Genomic DNA, 19,622 nt, shown 5'->3' on the forward strand with positions numbered 1-19,622 from the left:
AACAAAAGGATTGAATGATACATGCCAATTCTTTTTTGGAAAATGGATAAATAGAGCAAATGTAAGTAAAATTTTAACACATCAATTAATAATTGTATTGATAGCATTACTTTTACCAATAGTAAAAATGAATATGTTGGTCGATTAATCCGATTGATAAAAACAGGAATTTACTTTATCATCAATGAATAACCAAACAATTTACGTTTTCAATTGATGCTAAGTTAGAAATTTATTTTATCGACTGATGGTAAATTATTCACATTGCAGCACATTGGAGTAAACAAAATCTATTGACAAGTTTCTTATTACCGAGGGTATAATTGTCTTAAATTTTTGAAAAATCTTTATTCTTTTGTTTTTGGAAAAAGTTCTTTTCTCGCTTTGTCCCTTTTAAGCAAGGAATAAACTTAAAATATGAACATGAAGTCGTAGACTAAGTGCTAAGGGAACAAAAATTAACAATCAATTGACAATCTTTGCCGACGTGGAACAAATTCGCCGTCAAGAGATTGTTTCATCATCGAAAGTTTTAGATTTTTACATAAGAAACTTGAAGAATCTTTCTACATGAAATGTAGAAGGATTTCTTTACTTCCATTTGGGTAGAATAGAAGAACATCTCCTGTGCGCGCATCTGCAGACGCAGGCGTAGGTATTCTCGGGTGCGATTAAGTTCATGCTTGGCTCCAATATACTTAACGTATACGCGTGGATACTTCCGGGACACTCGCATGAGTATTTGTGGCTGCGGTTGAGTCCAATCTTGGATTCCGGTGTAACTTGTCGCTTAAGCATGACCTGTCGTGCTCAATAGTGGTGATGTGAATTCTCGACAATCATCCCGTTGCTTTGATTTTTCAATAATAGTAATAGTAGCAGTGGTATAAAAATGTAGAATCACCGTTAGCCCATAAATCTCCGCATCTAGCAACCTCCACGTGGTTAGATCTGGGTCGGTATTAATCGCAGCATATAGAGATCTAAATCTAGATTACATAATCGAAATATTACCGAGTGAATGGCTACAAATTTCAGGACTTTATCAAAATCTTTTAATAAATAATTAAAGTACTTACATTTTACATTGGTAATCATACGTCGATAGATAAGCAGATTAAATAACAGTAAAATTCTTGATTAATTTTCTTAGAAAAACACACTGAAAAATTTTAATTTCTTTATTATTCTCATCGATTATTATTTATTCTTATATTTATTCAAACTTTTCGCATAATCAAGACACATATTTGCGATTTTCTTTTTATCATTCTTTCTATTATCTTTTATATGTTATATTTTATGTATTAACGTTTTAATACATAATCGCGAGTAATATCAAGGAAATTTCTCTTTAAATATAATTTTTCTATTTGTATTACTTTAATTAGAAATAAAAAGATGGGAAGTTTGTACAATCAATGAAAAACTTTCAGAAGTCTTTGGAGAAGTATAAATCCGTCATATGGTTTTTCTTTCTTCTTTTTTTTTTCTTTTTTTTTTTTTTTTCTATACAAAAATTTGTCTCATACAATAATTCGATTGTTACGTTACATAAGCGCTTATTCATCGATAAAATAAATGTATAACTTATGACGGACAATGTTTCCCTATAGTGCTAATATAATAATTCATATATCATCCATACCTGTCATTAAAGTCACATTTACAAGCCTTAATTTCTTTATCATTTCTCTTTCTCCCCTTCATCCAATTTATTTAATTGTCTCGATACTAGTTCCCATCTCGACATCCACGTTGGTCTACTCATTTCTTGAGTATTAATTTCTTCTATCAAGTTCATCGCTCGTATAAAAAATTCATTTATCTTGCCAGCCGTGCCACGTCGTAGCTTCGGAAAATTCTTATCTGCAAATACATTATTGCTATTAATTTGAAAATATTCCATTCGAAGAAACATTCATTGTCATAATTATTAAAAATATTATTAATAAATATTATTAATAAATATGAAAAAGTAATAAATAATAAAAATTAACAAAAAAGAAAGAAAATGATTAATAAATTTCTGACGATAGTTCGAACCCGATGTTCTCCGATACCTCGATCATTTATGTCGCAACGCATATAAACGTAAATACAACAACAAAAGAAAAAAAGGAAAAAGAAAAAAAAAACGACATGCAAGTTAATTTAAAGATATGCTAAAAATAAATAATCGATTTACTCGAAGGTCGAAAAGAATTCTTCATCCAAACAGTTTGTTGCGTCATAGAAGCGACGAATCTTCTCGTTACGAGACATTGACTTTCACCAGTCATTGGTCTCAAACGAGAAACGAATCTTAAAAGATATTCCAAAAGATATCTATTAGAACTAGGTATCTTTTCGAAACATCGTTCTGGTTTCGAACTCCAAACGACGATATAACTCAGACTATCCATATCGAGAATAGGATGTTTCAATGTCGTCTCTAACCATTCGAATAAAAGACCAAATAAAACATCGAGATCAGTTTCGAGTTCCAAACGTTGCCATGCTGTACAACGATTATTCAAATCCATCTAGAAATAAGATTGAAAATATAATATATGAAATTTACGAATGAACGTAATATTTATTTAAAAAATTAAATTCTCAATTATATTACCTGATATTGTTGTAAAAATTTTTTCATTTTATCGCACAAACATGTAGAATCTTTAATCAACGCTTTAACAACCTCATCGATATTAATCTTTCGAAATATTTCATTACTCGCGGCAACCTTTAGATCGATTTGTGATTGTATCTCTTTGTAACAATCATTATCAATAAGATCTTGCCCGTGAATACCATCAGCTAAAACATCATCGACACAATTGTCGTCCAAACCTACAGAATTATTTATTGAAATATAAAATTTCTTTCAATCTTTTATTAGATCTAAGATAATATCATTAAAAAAGAAATTCATCTTTTTCAAGGTACCCGTATAAGCTGAATCACAAGAAGGAGTGTCGGGCGACGTGCAAAATACGTCGCTCAATCTTTCAATATCATCTATCGTATCTCGCGACGTTTCTACGCTGCTACCTGCTCTAACTTTCGTAGAAGCTAAAAAATGTTATGTCATTATAATGATCACTTTGTTATGTCATTATAATATCATTAATAATTTCGTAATAAATTTTTTCTAATTATAATTATTATTAATTATTACGTAATAATAATTTATTTTGTAAAAATCAGAATGAAGAATATTAATTGGATTACATGACAATTAAAATTAATTATTAGATACCCGAATAATCGAGCGACGAATCGGCTAGAGATTCGGTCCAGGAGTAAGAATGTCTTATGTTTCCTCCGTTCTCTCGTAACTTTTCTAATAAATATGAAATAAATTTTCGTGTAAACGGTATACTCGAAACTTTGTACTCGATCTCGCATGGCGAATTATCTTCTTGACAATCGCAAAGCTGTAGAATACGTTCGCAAATAGTGAAGACGATCTATGAGAACAAACGGAATAAAAATTTCGTCTAATACAATTGATTTCATTTAACACAACAAATTTGTTATGCGTCGTTATTCAATGTTTCGTAATATCATCAGCTGATACATGATTATAAAGCAATTCTCATATCTTGAATGATTTATCAAATTTTATTTGTCTCATTTGATTCACATGAAATGTAACGAAATAATATCAAATTAAAATAGATTTAATTTTTTTTTTGTTTTTTTAACGTTTATAATCTTCGACAATGTTTCTTAAAATTTGAAATAATTTCTATTTCATTTAATAACTTCAAGCCGAGATCTTTAATTCTTCAAATGAAAACAATGCGTAACAATTTATTGTGGATCATCCTATATACATATACATATATATATATATATATATATATATATATATATCTGATGATTGATTACAATTATAAATTACAATATGTATGATAATATAAATTTTTGACCTTTGGTATATGTTTAAAAGTACGTTGCTCGTAACCATGCAATACATTATGCTGTCGTTTCAGATACGATTGAAGACTACATGCTTTTCTATCGCCGATCGTGCTGTTTAATGGATAAACTATCATTTGTGGTAACACGAAATGTTCAAATTCCTGAACACAAATTATTTGTCCTCGTGTCTGAATCGCACACGGTCGCTTCATGCGAACGAATCTTATGGCATCGTTTGCTCTCACTCGTAGATTATAAATCAGGTAACATGCGATCAGAACACCTGTTCTACCTAAACCTATGTAGAAAAAAGAAAAAAAAAAAAGAAAAAGAAGAAGATGATATTCTCTTGAAAAATTCGTCAATGTAAAATTTGACAAAAAGAAACTTTTAAATATGATGAATTGAAATATAATAATAATGATAATAATTAATATTCTTTTTTTACACGAGATTGTTTCTATTCTGCAATAGAACCAAAAATAATATCAATTTGTTTTATTGTCTATCGTATCTAATTGATGGCCATAAATAACTATCACTTGTACTCGTATTAAAATCAAAAACAGGAAACAATTATCATGACTGATATACCTACATTCACATAATTTAACATAATGATTATAGTATGAATGAACAATGTAGAGATAACTATTTTATTTCTAAAGTTTAATCAAATATTCGAATAAACGTTTTGTTCAAATTAATGTAATACGTTCTATCGTTTTTCTCTTAATAGATTTTAAAGTAAATATCTTTCAAATGTTAATAGGAAAAGTATAAAAAGTTTTCAATACTCGCGTCTGATAAGCTTTACCTTTCCCATAGTGAGATTCTATATCCGTAGGTATGCCACTGACAGTGAAAGGTCGAAAGTCAATGTCCTTCTTTTAAATACTACTTTGTACTAGCGGGTAGTACCAGACGATTACGGACACGGAATACACGTATTAGAACACGGATTACATGTAATAATTTTTATTGTACGTGAAACGATGCAAAAAAAAAAAAAAAGAAACTTTATGGTAATAAATGTAATAGGAAAAATAATATGGTGTTCGAAATTATTTTTATCGAGTGTATAGATGTATCTTAATAAAAAATATTTCTCGACAGATTGATTTATCAAGAGAATGGAGTTTCCATTAGACGACACCATATCTATATTATTTTTATTATTTATTTAATACTCTTGAAACAAACAAAATGCGATTGATTCTCACCGTTTAAATAAATCTTCTCATCAATTTGAAATTTATTCGATAGATACGATCTAACGATTAATTTAATTTCTAAAAATTTACAAAACATTTTTTATTATTTTATCGAATTTATTAATTTTTATGAGTCATCTTCCCTCAGATTACTCATTTACAAAATTAAATGATAAAATTAGGTGATGATATTTATTAGAATTTTCCTGTCAACCGATAAATCTACGTAGGTATTATCTGAAAAGTTGGAAACATTACGAACACGCGATACACTACTATTATATTCTATCTGAAGAATTTCATCAAAAAAAGAAAAAGGAAAAGGAATTTGTAAAATTCAAATAAATTATATACCCGTTATCTTGTCATGATACTTCAAAACTTTCATACGTCAGATTTTACCATAAATCATACAGTTAAGTGATATTCATTTCTAACACATTCTGAATAATTATAAAAGACTATGAAAAGGAATAATAATAATAATAATAATAATAATAATAATAATAATAATAATAATAATAACATTACAATTAGCATAAGCGATTTAACTTGTTTTTGAAAATATTGTCGATGATCAAATGGACATTTGAATTGGATAAATAATTTTTATCGAGGAATAACACTCTAAGTCAATATTATTTCGCATAGGATGGAAATTAGATGAAAGAGAATGAAAGAAAGAGAGAGAGAGAGAGAGAGAGAGAGAAAGAGAGAGAAAGAGAAATCGATTTACCAGCATGACAGTGAATCGCCACTCTTCCTTCTTGCACGGCAAAGGCTACGACCTTGACCATATCCAAAAGTTTTGCCATCGTCGCTTCGCCATAATCCTTCATAGCAAAATTGTAATAATAAACTGTAAATAAGAAAATATATGAAATTTTGATAAAAGAAAAAAAAGAAAAAAAAAACAGAAATGGAGGATGATAATTGAATCACAAAATATTCAAGGAAAGAATGCCTAAATCAAACGATGATTCCGATAATGCTGTTCCTGTTTCCTTTCTTTCACTTTATATATATATATATACATATATATATATATATATATATATGTAATATATATATATATATATATATATATATATATATATATATATATATATATATATATATAGGTAGATAGTTTTGCTGCATTGCATGTTACAACACCGAACTTGTTCGATCTAGTTGTTAGGATCGCGGAATACAGTTGGTTCTTCCTTCCTACCAGGCTCTACCTGCTTAACAAGGACAATTTAACCCCTCTCGTCGAATTTAACCCCTATCACGAACATCCCTGTTTTATGGCGAAACATCATGGCCAACTTTCGTTCGAGTTTGACGTCGACGAATTATTCATCCTTCCGTATTAACTGTATATATACATACATATATATATATATATATATATATATATATATATATATATATATATATATATTATTAACACGATTAAACATTTTGATCTTCAAGGAATATACATAGATTTGTATAATATATTGTATCTATATATAAATATATAAATCTATATAATATATAATAATATATATATTATATAGATTTATATATTTTCTAAAATAAATGAAATGTATATAAGTAATGTATATTTGATATATAATTTTTAAATAACAATAATATCAATAATGATCCATACGTTTAAATACATATTAATCGTTCCACAAGGATTATTTAATTTTATTACAAACAATATAATAATGTAATTATCGTATAATCCTAAATCCAGTAAATTAGTTCTAATCGCGTATAACACGATTTATCTCGATGACTAAGAAATGCATTATAAATTCTATTTTTACTATTTAATGATCGAGAAATTTGTATCCTTTGAAATTTTCAAATGATTTCCTTTATCCAAGGATCTACCAAAAGATAACCGTATGTGGAATATCGTAAAGTGTTTCAGGAATAAAATTAAATATTATCATTTCAACGTTGTAAATTTGGCCATGAATATTAATAAATCCAAATAAATTTTATTTCCTCGAACGAAGAAACGACGCGAAAGTATATATGAAAGTTAATAGGTTTGATAAGACGACGAGATAAAAATGCACGTACTCTTGTTCTTCATAAAAATATTAGGATCGTAGGTGAAGCCACTCTTTTCGAGAGGTCCCCCGCAACTTGCATGTTCACCCGGTGTTTGCAAGTTTATTATGGTTTTTATACTCCATTTCTGAAATTGGCCAATTATGTTTTCCTTTATTATTTGTCCTGTATTTGGTCGTGCCATGGCTAAAACATCGTCTGTCACCCTAAAAAAAAACACGCACACACATACACACACACACACACATATGTATATATATGTATCATTCTCTCGTATATATTATTTGTATTATTTGTATTATTATTCAGATTTGTTAAATTGTTAAAAATTGTTATCGCAAATTACGTTGTTTAATAATACATTGCAATAAGATTAGAAATTCTTTATAATATTTAAATGAACGAACTAAGAAACGAACGAAGTACCTCGTGCAGGTAAAAACGTCGATATACACGTTCCGGAACATGTAAATTACCATAAATTACTAATTTGCAGTTCATAAATTTTTTTTCGTTCAATGTTATCGATTCGTGTACCGATACTGAACGAGATTAACATAAAACCTCAGTGATATGCAAAATTACAGAAAGATAAATCGATAAAGAATGACGATTTTTCATTTTTCTTTTTTACCTTCTTGCTTTTAATCGATTCGTAACTTTCTTCATTTTATTATTTTTTTTTTATTCTTTTTCTTTTCTTTTTCTCTTTTCTTTTTTTTTTTTTTTATACATAGTTTTAATCAAAAATTCAATAGTAATCTCACCAGTGCGAAAAGACGTTTTGTATCGCCATGTGAACCGGTGGCCATGCTTTTGGATTTTCATACTTGCATCTGGATCCACCGCAAAAAATGGCACACTGTATTGCCTGCGGCGTAAACTTTCGCAAATTTTCGGAAAACTTGTTATAACCGGGTAACGGAATATCCGGCAAGTTAGTCTGTCCGCTTTGAAGTCCAGCTGGTATCAAAGAGCTTATATCCATTCTGCGAGAGATCGCGTGGAGTTACGATCGTTTCGTCGATCTTTAAAAGGAACCAAAAATTGACATGGGAAAAATTGTACTATCCAATGAAATACAAAAATTATAAAAGAATTCTTACAATTAATCGAATTATCGTTTCTTACAATTCGAAACAGTTGACCGCCAAATTTGTAATTTCTTGATCGAAATGAAGATTTAAAAAAAAAAAAAAAAAAAATAAATAAATAAAAAAAAATAAAAAAATAAAAAAAAATAAAAAATAAAACAATAAAACAATAAAAAAGAAAAAAAAACCCAGGAAACGAAGAAGTATAAATATAATATATCGTAGATTTTTATTATTCAACTTACGTGTGGAAATTTTTTCGTATAATCTTCGTCCATCGCATAAAAGAACACAGGCGTTGCGAATTAAAAAAAAAAAAGAAAAAAAGAAAAATAAAAAAAACAAAAGAAAAAAATCGAGCTTCACGTGGTTATCTTTTTAATCTTTTTTTCTCTTCCTGATTTTTGTCTTTATCGTATCACAATGATATTATAATACGTTAGAATCGAGGCCGCTTAGGGTTGCATTTCGATCACGCAGACGAATGACCGAGTGTGTATATGAAAGAGACAGAGAAAGATAACAAAAGACATAAAAAGAGAGAGAGAGAAAGAGAAAGAAAGAGAGAGAGAGAGAAATGATCAATGGGAAAAAGCACTTAACGTACTCACGTATAAGCGCATAGCGACTGACACTCCCGCCACACCAACAGCCACTTTATCCGCTTTGGAATCGTAAGGGTTGCGCGCGTGCGTAATGCGATTGTATTATAGCGTTCCCTGCCAACGTATATGTATATAGGATCGTTCAAGTTTTACTCGATCGTTCCTTCTCTCAGAAAACGAGATTTTTTCCACGATATTATTTATCATTTATTTATCTCTTTATTGGAGAAAAAAAAAAGATAGAATATGTTAAAGATTGTATGTTTCATTATAGAAACTAAAAGGAAGTTTGTTTTTTTTCTTTTTTTTTTTTTTTTTTCTTCTTTCAACGGTGAAGAATATGTTTAATAAATATATCATGATTGATTTAACAAATGTATTAACTAACGCCGTTAATCATAAAATTATTAAATCCATTTGCATCAAAACTTTGAAAATGATATTAACGTTATTCGTCCGACAGACGAATTTTCAGATCGGAAAGATCTCAATAATAATGAATAAACGAAAAATTTGATTCTAATGCGCTATAAATTATAAAATTTCTAAGACACGAAATCTTCCTATAATGCTCATAAGATTATACTTTACGACGACAAGAGAATATTTTCGATAATAAAATATCCCGCGGCTGATGATAATTGACAATCATGCTGTGAGGATTATTCCATTTACGAATACAAATAAGTTAATTATAAGCTCTTCCCTCGAAAGAGTTAATAATAATGTATTTGTTTCGAAAAGTTTATATAAATGCGAGAAATAAAATCTACGATTTGAAAAAATAATGATAAAATCTTTAATAATAAAAAAAAGAAATATATTTCATCGTTATCAAAATATCATTATAAAAATCTAAAATAGCTATTAACAATAATGTATATATCATTATTAATAAATAATAATGATGTAGATATTAGAATTTTTCTTTAAAATAATATTTAAGAATTTTATTATGTTTAATTTGTATTATTTATTGTACTGTGATTTCATGATATAATATAACTATTATAACGTTTAATTAAAATTAGACGGAAAAGATTTTTAAAAATGTACTTTAAAATATTTAATTATTTATTAAAAGATTTTAGAAAAATTCCAAAATATGTAGCCATTCGTTCAATAATACATCCCATAAGATTTCAATATATATACTTGAAATATATATATATATATATATTTCAAGTACTATCGACCCAGGTCTCACCACGTGGAGAGGTTACTGCATTTTGATAGTCGTGGAAACCTACGAGCTATCGATGATTCTACTACTTTAAAATTCGCGTCCGTGGATAAAATTAAGTTCCCGATATTCTATACAATATTTAAACAAAAATCTGCTATAATTCAATTATTATTTTATCGTATTCCATGTACGTTATACATTATTGAAATAATTGAAAAATTATCGAAGGTATTAATTTATAAGTTTCCATATTTAAAAATAAAGAATTTCGATGTTCATTCGTCGAAATACAAAGAAAAACTAGTAATTAACTTAACTTTAATTCAAATAATCAAGAACTATACAAAAATATCTCGATCATATATATGAGCCAATGATGACGAATTTGATCTGATTCGTTTGAGATATGAAAAAAGAAAGAAAAGAAAAAGATAAAACATGTTTTGTCATTCAAGCTATCCTCAACATTTTTTAATTATTATAAAAAAGAGAACTATTATTCGATTAGAAAGATATACTTGTCTTTTGTTGCGTTATATAAAAAGAAAGAAAAAAAGGAGAATAATATTCAATTAATTCAAATATATCTAATTGTCGGAAAGAAAAATATTTATCGTTAAATTAAATCAATTTTATATTCACCGGTTCATATACATATCTATCTATCTATCTATCTATCTATCTATATATATAGATAATAACTCGATCGGTAATCAAAAGATTAAACATGATTGAAAAGTAAAAGAGATCTAATCACTTAGAGTTTCACATTCTTATCCAGCTAGAAGTTGACCGATCGTGTCGCTGCTGTTGCCGTTGCTGAAATGGCTGCGAAGACTCAGCAGACGCATGGACGACCAAGAGAAGAAACGATTCTCGATGATCCTCGTTGATTCGGCGGCAGTAGCGGCGGACGCGCGCTAGTGTCGGCATCGGCTGTGTTGCTGTTGCTGTTTGCTGCTGCTGACTGCCTGTGCTGGCTGCTAGTTGTTGCTGATTATTCCTTTTCATCATTATCATCATCATCATCATCATCATCATCATCATCATCATCATCATCACCATCACCATCGTCGTCGTTGTCGTCGTCGTCATTGTCGTTGTTATCCTTCATCCTCATTATCATCATCATCATCAGCATCATTGCCATCTTCATCTTTATCATCATCGTTTTCTTCTCCTCATCTTTATTTCTCTCTTCGTCATCTTTGACCATCCGATCGAATTCTCAACGATTTCACTTGAATGAGTGGCCTCAACCCTTCTGTTTCTCATCATCGAATCGTCTAAAACGTTGCCAGGAGTAACCAAGAAAAGTATCAGAAGAAAGAGAACCGGTTCTCATCGGCGTGGGAAGAAGCGGCACGAGTACGAAGAAGATAACGCGACGCGAGTACGACACGCGAGTTTTCCTCGAGGATTCTTTCTAATTTGAAGAAAAACGAAAGAGAGAGAGAAAGAGAGAGAGAGAGAGAGAGAGAGAGAGAGAGAGAGAAAGAGGAAAGAAAGAAAGAGAAAAAGAGAGAGAGAGAGAGAGAGAAGACATATCTTTTCTCTCGATCATCGAGATGAGCTCGTCCACTTTTGCGGGGTAAGTAATACTTTTTCACTGTTATATACTACATATTTGATACTACTTTATGTATATATATATATATATATATATATATATATGTATCTACATATTTGGATATTAGGTATATATATATATGTATATATATATTTCAATCCTTTTTCAATGATATATAAAAAAAGCTTAAGATAAAAAAAGCTAACCTAGAAAAGAAATTGTCTATATTTCTAAACTAGCATTGATCAGATTATATTGTATAATTGACAATTATAAATACATTGGGAATGATCGAGTTATAAATGAAATAACTTGTATATAAGTCTATTATTTCTTTTTTTTTTCTTTGTTTTTTTTTTTTTTTGATCTGTTTTCTTCTTTTTTTTTTTTTTTTTTTTTTTTTTTTTTTGTTTTTTTTTCTTTCCTTTATTTCATTTTAATACCATCTAGTCTTTTCTTTATCGACGTTTAACTAATGCAATTTAACTAATGCAAGGGGGATCAAGTACGAAATTAGATACAGTATCGTTTCCTCCTTTTCCTTCTTACACGAAGAGGAAGAGATTCATATTTTTGTATCTCTTATTAACGAAAGAGACGAAGAGGAGACTGCGAGATAAGTAGCGTCTTCCCTTTTAGCTCCTCTTAAATCCGATCCATACGGAAATACCAAGCAAGCTTCGAATTCGTGAAAGGATTGGGAAAGGTCAGGATGAAAAAAAAAAAAAAGAAAAAAAAAAAGAAGAAAGACAGACAGACAGACAGATAGACAGACAGATAGACAGACAGAGAGAGAGAGAGAGAGAGACAGAGAGAGGCAGATGGAAAAAGAGAGAGAGAGAGAGAGAAAGAAGATTATGTTCCCCCTTTCAAATATTCATCTCGCGTCCTGAAAAAATCAGCCCCGAAGGAAGAAAAAGAAGAAGAAGAAGAAGAAAAAGAAAAAAGAAGAAAAGGAAGAAAAGGAAGAAGAAGAAGAAGAAGAAGAAGAAGAAGAAGAAAAGAAAAAGAACTAGGGACACGTTTCGTTCGTGATCACTCGATCAAAGCCATAGACCTTGTAGCGGTTCCAAGAAAACATTTCGACCTACATTTCGTATTCAAAGACGAACTACGATCGGACGTTAATCGTTTCAAGATCGATAATCTAGTCTTTTGTCATTCGAAACGAAAATTTTTTTACCAATGAAATATAAAAGGCCAATTCCTCTTTTTATCATGCATATAGTTAATATGTATAAAGAAATAGAAAGTGGAGCAAATAAGTAAGATTAGAGAGCTTCGTGTCTTTGTGCTCTGACGAAAAAAAAAAAAAAAAAAAAAAAAAAAAAAAAAAAAAAAAAAAAGAGAGAAAAGAAAAAAGGAAAAAAAAAAATAAGTAAAGAAATAAAAAACAAAATAATAAGAACGATATCGAACGAGTCGTTCACAACGGGAGAAACGATCCAGTATCCAACATGAATGCTATGCATTGTTCGAATTTACATCGGCGAGTTAACACAACGAAGTCTCACGAAGAAGTAAGAGTAGGTACACATATATGTATAACGAGCGCCCACGTTATGTAGACCGTCTCTCTCTTTCTCTCTCTCTCTCTCTCTCTCTCGTGGGCACTTTTTCTTTGGACTACTGCGCCCACGTAAAAGACATAAAATCAAATTTTCTTCCCTCTAAAATCGTTGAGAATAACTTCTCGTTTCTTTTTTCTTTTCTTATTTTTATTTTCCTTTCCTTCTTTTCATTCTTTTTGTTTCTCTCTTTTTTTTTCTTCTTTTTTTTTTTTTTTTTTTTTTTTTTTTTTTTTTTTTTGACTCACTTATCCTTTCGTTTCCTTTTTTTAATTCTCTTTCGTCGTCATAATCGTCGTCATCTTTCTTCTAATTCTTTTATATTTTCTTGCAAAATTTTTTCTCGAATCGAGTCGAAGGTGAAAGAAAATTTGTAGACGATGTGAATGACCCCTTCCGATCGAAAGGTATAGGAAAATTGTTCATTGCCACGTGCCATCACCAACTCGGCAGGCAATTTATTTTTAACGTACGTATACGTGTACCCGCTCACGATGGCTCATCGCTAACGTTGGACCATCCTTCTCTTCTTAGTCTCGATCTTTTTTTCTTTCCTTCATTCTTTTTTCTTTCTTCCTTTTTTCGAATTCGATCTACCCTCTCTCTCTCTCTCTCTTTCTCTTTTCTGAACCAACATTTGGGATAGACCACTTCGTTGATTTCTCTTATGTTAGCAATGACTCACCCCTCTCTCTCTCTCTCTCTCTCTCTCATATTTTCTAGCTTCTTCCTTAAGCATTATCTCGGACAAATTAATCAACAAATATCACGTGAAATTGAAAATAGATGACAACGACGTCAACGCGATTCATCCCGTCCATTTATATTTTCGTCTATATTTCTTTCTCTCGATAATCACATTCCCATCAATGAAATTTTATTTTAATTTACAAATAGAATAATTATTCTTTCTCGTAAAAATCTCTTAAATCATTAATCCTTAAATATATTCTAAAGTTTCAATGATTACAGAAGATGGAAATGATATTCGTGTAAAAATAATTTTAACTCATCTTCATCGTTAATTCATCTATATCCGATTGCTTTACTCTTTTGTCTATATATTCAATTAATCGATTTATTCGATTTTATTCATTTCGTGGTTCCCCTTTTTCACAGTACGGAAAAACCACGGCATACGAAATCCTAAAAATAAAATAATCGGAAGCATTTTATACGGCGCTTCGCCGCGCAGGTCAACCCGCTCTAAAATTAAACCGTGCTTGGCGTATCTACCTAAATACATTTCTATGCTATAGACTCTGTTGGCTGGGTTCCGAGCTTCGCGGCATCGCACATTCGATTCGCCATGACCAAGCTTTTCTAAGAAAATTTCCCATTTACTTGCCGATCACGATCATACTCGATTCTCTAATTTCTAACTATTTTCCATTTAACTCGTTCCACGTCTCCATAAAAAAATGTCTCCTTTTTATTCTTATTTATCTTTATCATAAATAGTTAATCGAAATATCTATGATCTTTCATTTAATCGTTCATTTTATAATTATTATATCATTCGAAAAGGAGATGGATTTTATTAAAATCGTCTTCTCATAATTTTCTCCTTTCTTTTATCTTTTGTTTTTCCTTTTGTTTTTATACATTTATCAAAATATTCCAAATTTTTCATCGAATCAAATATATATTACATAGAAATTTTTATATTAAGATAAATCACGATTATAAATATCCAATGTTAATTATTAAATATAATTATGTAAGTGCATAGAAGAGCGCATGTTTACTTTCTTAAATGTTACAACGAACGTGAGTAATAAACAACGATGAGTAAAGTGATCTAGTCTCTAATTCTCGGCCAAATATTCCACGGAAATCGACTCCGCGACTATTTGAAGCACCTGCGGAATAGACGAGGGTATAAAATGAGCACCGCCACGTGTCACAATGGCCGTGCCAAAATAAAAGCGTCGCTGTTTCGTAGATTCTTCCCGAATATTCTATTATTAAAAGTTTCGCTTTTCGTACGAAGAAATAATACAACCACGAGAAATCTTGCGAAACTTTATCTCGTCACTTTTCTTTTCTTTTCTTGTATTTTTCTTTTCTTATTTTTTGAAAATCATCGATAAGTCAAAAGTAACAAAAAGTAGTATTCTAATTTGATTATGATCCTTTACAGAGGTCGATCACCTTACTATTATCGATATACCAATAAAATTGTTAATTACGAGAATTAGATTAAAATAAAACTTTTCACTCGAGTTATCTTTATTTTAAAAATCAATCAATCGATCGATCGATCGATCGATCGATCAATCAAACAATCAATCAATCAATCAATCAATCAATCAATCAATCAAAGTTTCTCGAATATCAAAGAGAAAATTCTATCTGACCAGATCTTCTCTGATTCTCTTTAATTATAATTAATTTTATTTTCCTTTTTTATTATTTTCTTTTTCTTTTTTCTTCTTTCTTTCTTTCTTTCTCTTCTTTTGTTTTTATATGATTTTACGACTTCATATTTCCTAATTTTATCTTTTATCTTCGAACGTTCGATTAACGTAAACTCATTTTTTACGATCGATTAAAAATTTATCTACGATAAAAATCTATTTTTCCTGTTTTCATGAATTTCCAATAGATTATATATACATATACATATACATATACATATACATATACATATACACCTATATATATATATATATATATATATATATATATATATATATATATTTATATTTATGAATGAGATAAATCAATTCGCTCGTTTTATCTGCGAATAGAACGTAATCCCGCCGTAAGCTAGTTCGTTCGTACGAACGAACGAACGAAAGCATGGCGGGGTGTCGGTTAAATCAGCGGCTAAATTTACATAAGAGTATCTTGAACTCGGTAAAAGCGAGTTAGGTACGTAGCGATATGAGTTTCTTCCAACGGCCAAATGAAGATTACTTTCAAATAAATTGGAGAAGTGTTAAAGAGAAAGAGAGTGAGAGAGTGGGAGAGAGAGAGAGAGAGAGAAAGTGTGTGTGAGAGAGAGAGTGAGAAAAAGAGAAAGAGAAAGAGGATACTTGAAAATGACGAGCGTTCTCGAGAGGTCGACCTTGCGATTCGCTTTAACGTGAAACTTCCATAAATGGAATTCATTTTGCTCTTATAGAATCGTATATAGTCGTTCTTGAGTCAAACGACAAACTTGAGATATCTGGGTTAGTTCGTTAAAGTCTAAACGCAAACGTGTTATTTCTCTCTCTCTTTTTATCATTTCCTCTCATTTTTTGCTCCTTTCCTTTATCTTTTACTCTCTTTATCTTATATTTCATTTACCTAATATAATATTACAAAAGTTTCAATTGGAAATCTTTCAATGTTTCCTTTCCTTTCGATGTATTACATTAAAGAACATCGTAATACGAACTTTTAGTTAGTGTGCGTCAACAGGTGCGTCCAAACTGGTCCATGATTAAACGTGTATATTTTTATCGACATGGAAATATATATCTATCTATCACGATGTCTAATATCGTTTTCTTTAATCTTTTTAACAAGAACGTCGCTTACATCAAAAAACCAACGACAAATGTATAAACAATCGATGATTTTTAAAATACATTACGTTCGTTCGTTCGTTCGTATGTTCGTTCGCGAATAACGATTAGAGACGTTGTGTCTGTGATTTGTCGCTATTTTTAGCTCTAGCAATATTCGTTTAGTTTCTAACATATATCAGTTAGCTAACTTGTGCTCTCTCTCTCTCTCTCTCTCTTTTTCTTTCTCTCGAATGTTCCTGTATATTATGTTATTTTCTTTTCAATCGTTTATGACAAAGATCATTCGACTCTTTTAAAAGACTCGTTACTCTTCTACTCTTCACTGTCTTCAGATATTGATCAGTCATATGTAGATATATATATATATATATATGTGTGTGTGTGTATATGTATGTATGTATATGTATATATGTATGTATGTATAAGTCTCGTAAAGATAACTCAAGTTTTGCGTCTCTTTTTAAACGAATAAAAGTCAAGTGCACAGTGCAACATATTTAGAGGAATGATTTAATCGTTTGAACGAACTACCACTTGTGCTGATTCTACTAAAGATTTTTATCAACATCGAAGGATACGCTGACATCATTGCTCTTTACGTTTTGTTCGTCCTAAGTTAACTAAATCTCTTTCCTTTGTTGCGATTGACGTTCAAAATTTATACATTCTTCGGCCTTTCTTTATATACATTTACTTTCGAAGAAACGATTTTGCGGTTTCAAGATCGTCGTCCATTCGTTCGACTTTTTAAATCAGACCTTCAACGCATACGTTTATTGCCTAATCAATTTTTTTTTTCTTTTTTTTTTTATTTTCTGAATCATCTACATCCACGTAATGTCTTTCATAACTTTCCTTTTTTTCTTTTTTCTTTTTTCTTTCCTTTTACTTATTTATTTTTTTTTTTTTTCTTTTTCAACAACATACGAAACAATTCGTTCTTTGTTTGCCATCGAAATGATTCGTAAATATTTAATAATAAAATTCTTTGAAAAAATCACAGTTAAAGCGATTTATAATGTTACAATTAATGTCGTCGACTCATTTTGACTGATAAAATCCGATTAAACTTTATTAACGATGATAAATGAACGAGACTCGTTAAACAAAAGAAAATTCTAACTAGACAAAAGAAAGAGGGGGGAAAAAAAATAAGAAAAGAAAATATTCGACTTATTAATAATGATTCTCATTAAGAACATTAAAACGTGCTCATTATCGATGAAACTAACAATTAAATTTCATTGACGAGTGCATCCGATCGTTACGAATATACGCGTAAAGTGAAATATGAATACGTGAAAGGTGATTCATCTTTCGTGCGACTGCATGCCATAGATAACATTGGAATGTCTAGAACGATCTGAAAGACAGAAGAGGAGGAGGAGGAGAAGGAGGAGGAGGAGGGGGGGGGGGGGGGGGGGGGTTGGAGGGGACGAGGAGTAAACTTTTGGGCGTATATTTTTGCAAGGCTTTGCTTAAATTTTACGAGCGAATGCTCGATTCTATCTCGTTGACATATCGATTTTAACATAATCTTTCTTCACGACCAATCTTTTCTTTTCTTTTCTTTTCTTTTTTTTCAGGAGCTCGGAAGCCGGGATATCAGGTACGTTACATAAAGAATTTTCATTCGACAATCTCTTTTTTCTTTTTTTTCTTTTTTGTCTTTTTTTTATTTCTCTTAGAATCCCTTCTTCAAAAATATTTTTTCATTCAAGTGTCAATATGCACGTCCATCAATCGATAAAGTCAATATTATTCGCAGAGTTTTATATACATAATCGAAAATTACATATTTGTGTTCGAGAATTTTCATTATTGATAAGTGAGGAAAAAAAAAAAAAAAAAAAAAAAAAAAAGAAAAAGAAAAGAAAAAATAAAAAATGTACATTTCCTTCATATTATTTATAATGAAAATTTTCAAACTTAACGTGTATAACAAATTTTTATTAACTCAGTCATCGGTATCATCGATTTCTAAGTAATTGATTTGTTATTAATATCTTCTTCTTAAATTGATTACTCACTCATCGATTTATACAATATTAAATTTATATATATATATATATATATAAATATATATATATATATATTCTATAATGGAAGTAATAACGTAGTAAAGCTAAAGTCAACTAACAATCAACTTACATACCTGTAACATTAACTTCCATTAGGACGAACGATCCCTTATTATTAACTCATTAACGTTCCTGCAAATTACGAATCATTTACAGGATTTTGTGCCGCGCCTCCACCACCCCCACCACCGCCACCAGTGCCCGGTCAAATGCCAAGTATGAGGATCAGTACTGCCGAGGTAAGGCATATTCCGTCGGTTCGACTTCCTTTCTCAGTCGCAAGCCTTATCGCGTTGCTTCTCGACGTGTTTTCATACCATCGTGCGTATTTAAGTGTACACATACATACATACATACAAACATATATACGTACATATATATATACATACATAGATAAATACATGAATACACATGTGAACACAAATGAAAGTTTTCACGGCCGATAATTCCACTAATTAACCATTTCGAGGTAACATACGTAGCTGATAAATCGGTAGAAAATATCATGACCCGATACATGGTAAGAATTAAAAGACAGAATAACTAGTTCGATATCTTTTTATTTTTATTATCGATAATTATATCGGGAATGATTTAATTAAACAATATAAACGAATTTTTATCATCGTTTATTTAGATCTTTTGTTCAAACTTTTTATTTCGTTTAAAGCATTGAAATATATCGAATGTAACAATATGTTTACTTATTTTTACCAATAATCCAGATCGATTATTAATTTGGATGAATTCAATGATGTGTTTCTTTTTTCTTTACTTTCTTTTTCTTTTCTTTCTTTTCTTTTTTTTTTTTTTGTC

At 30.0% G+C, this 19,622-nt stretch overlaps 2 protein-coding genes across 4 annotated transcripts in view; one reads left to right on the forward strand and one right to left on the reverse strand.

Annotated features, from left to right (window-relative positions):
* On the reverse strand, nucleotides 1–19,470 carry LOC124950529. Of its 2 annotated transcripts, none has more exons than XR_007101394.1 (12): nucleotides 18,881–19,470; nucleotides 7,949–8,209; nucleotides 7,191–7,387; nucleotides 5,863–5,985; nucleotides 3,921–4,210; nucleotides 3,245–3,455; nucleotides 2,932–3,057; nucleotides 2,612–2,835; nucleotides 2,189–2,525; nucleotides 1,649–1,869; nucleotides 1,080–1,162; nucleotides 1–989 (listed from the first exon to the last, which is right to left on the reverse strand). XR_007101394.1 is itself a non-coding variant. In XM_047497345.1 (12 exons), the coding sequence occupies exons 3-11, from the start codon at nucleotides 8,167–8,169 to the stop codon at nucleotides 1,688–1,690; spliced, it is 1,911 nt and encodes a 636-aa protein (XP_047353301.1). In that variant the 5' UTR covers nucleotides 8,170–8,209; nucleotides 8,521–9,097; nucleotides 10,088–10,307; the 3' UTR covers nucleotides 1–983; nucleotides 1,649–1,687. The 2 variants fall into 2 exon arrangements, 1 of the variants encoding a protein (XP_047353301.1); XM_047497345.1 differs by lacking the exons at nucleotides 1,080–1,162; nucleotides 18,881–19,470 and adding exons at nucleotides 8,521–9,097; nucleotides 10,088–10,307 and having other exon boundaries at nucleotides 1–983.
* LOC124950528 (putative mediator of RNA polymerase II transcription subunit 26) overlaps nucleotides 10,905–19,622 on the forward strand; it is a 19,401-nt gene continuing 10,683 nt past the window's right edge. Inside the window, exons 1-3 of one of the 2 annotated variants that reach the window (XM_047497342.1) lie at nucleotides 10,905–11,657; nucleotides 18,312–18,334; nucleotides 18,963–19,045. In XM_047497342.1, coding sequence (XP_047353298.1) covers nucleotides 11,635–11,657; nucleotides 18,312–18,334; nucleotides 18,963–19,045 — 129 coding nt within the window. In that variant the 5' untranslated portion in view covers nucleotides 10,905–11,634. Of the gene's footprint in view, nucleotides 11,658–18,311; nucleotides 18,335–18,962; nucleotides 19,046–19,073; nucleotides 19,327–19,622 lie in introns of those variants that run through there. The other variant, XM_047497343.1, reaches the window with a different exon arrangement.

Source organism: Vespa velutina, chromosome 7 (genome assembly GCF_912470025.1).
Source record: "Vespa velutina chromosome 7, iVesVel2.1, whole genome shotgun sequence".
Taxonomy (NCBI): Eukaryota; Metazoa; Arthropoda; class Insecta; order Hymenoptera; family Vespidae; genus Vespa; species Vespa velutina.

Bases quoted from the DNA above. Each gene is read 5' to 3' on its own strand.
- LOC124950529 (XM_047497345.1), bottom strand. From the start codon at position 8,169: ATGGATATAAGCTCTTTGATACCAGCTGGACTTCAAAGCGGACAGACT. The intron at 2,526-2,611 runs GTAATATAATTG...TCTTATTTCTAG, and splicing joins AATTTTTACAACAATATCAG to ATGGATTTGAATAATCGTTG. The intron at 1,870-2,188 runs GTAAATCGATTA...ATGTATTTGCAG, and splicing joins GAATTCTTTTCGACCTTCGA to ATAAGAATTTTCCGAAGCTA.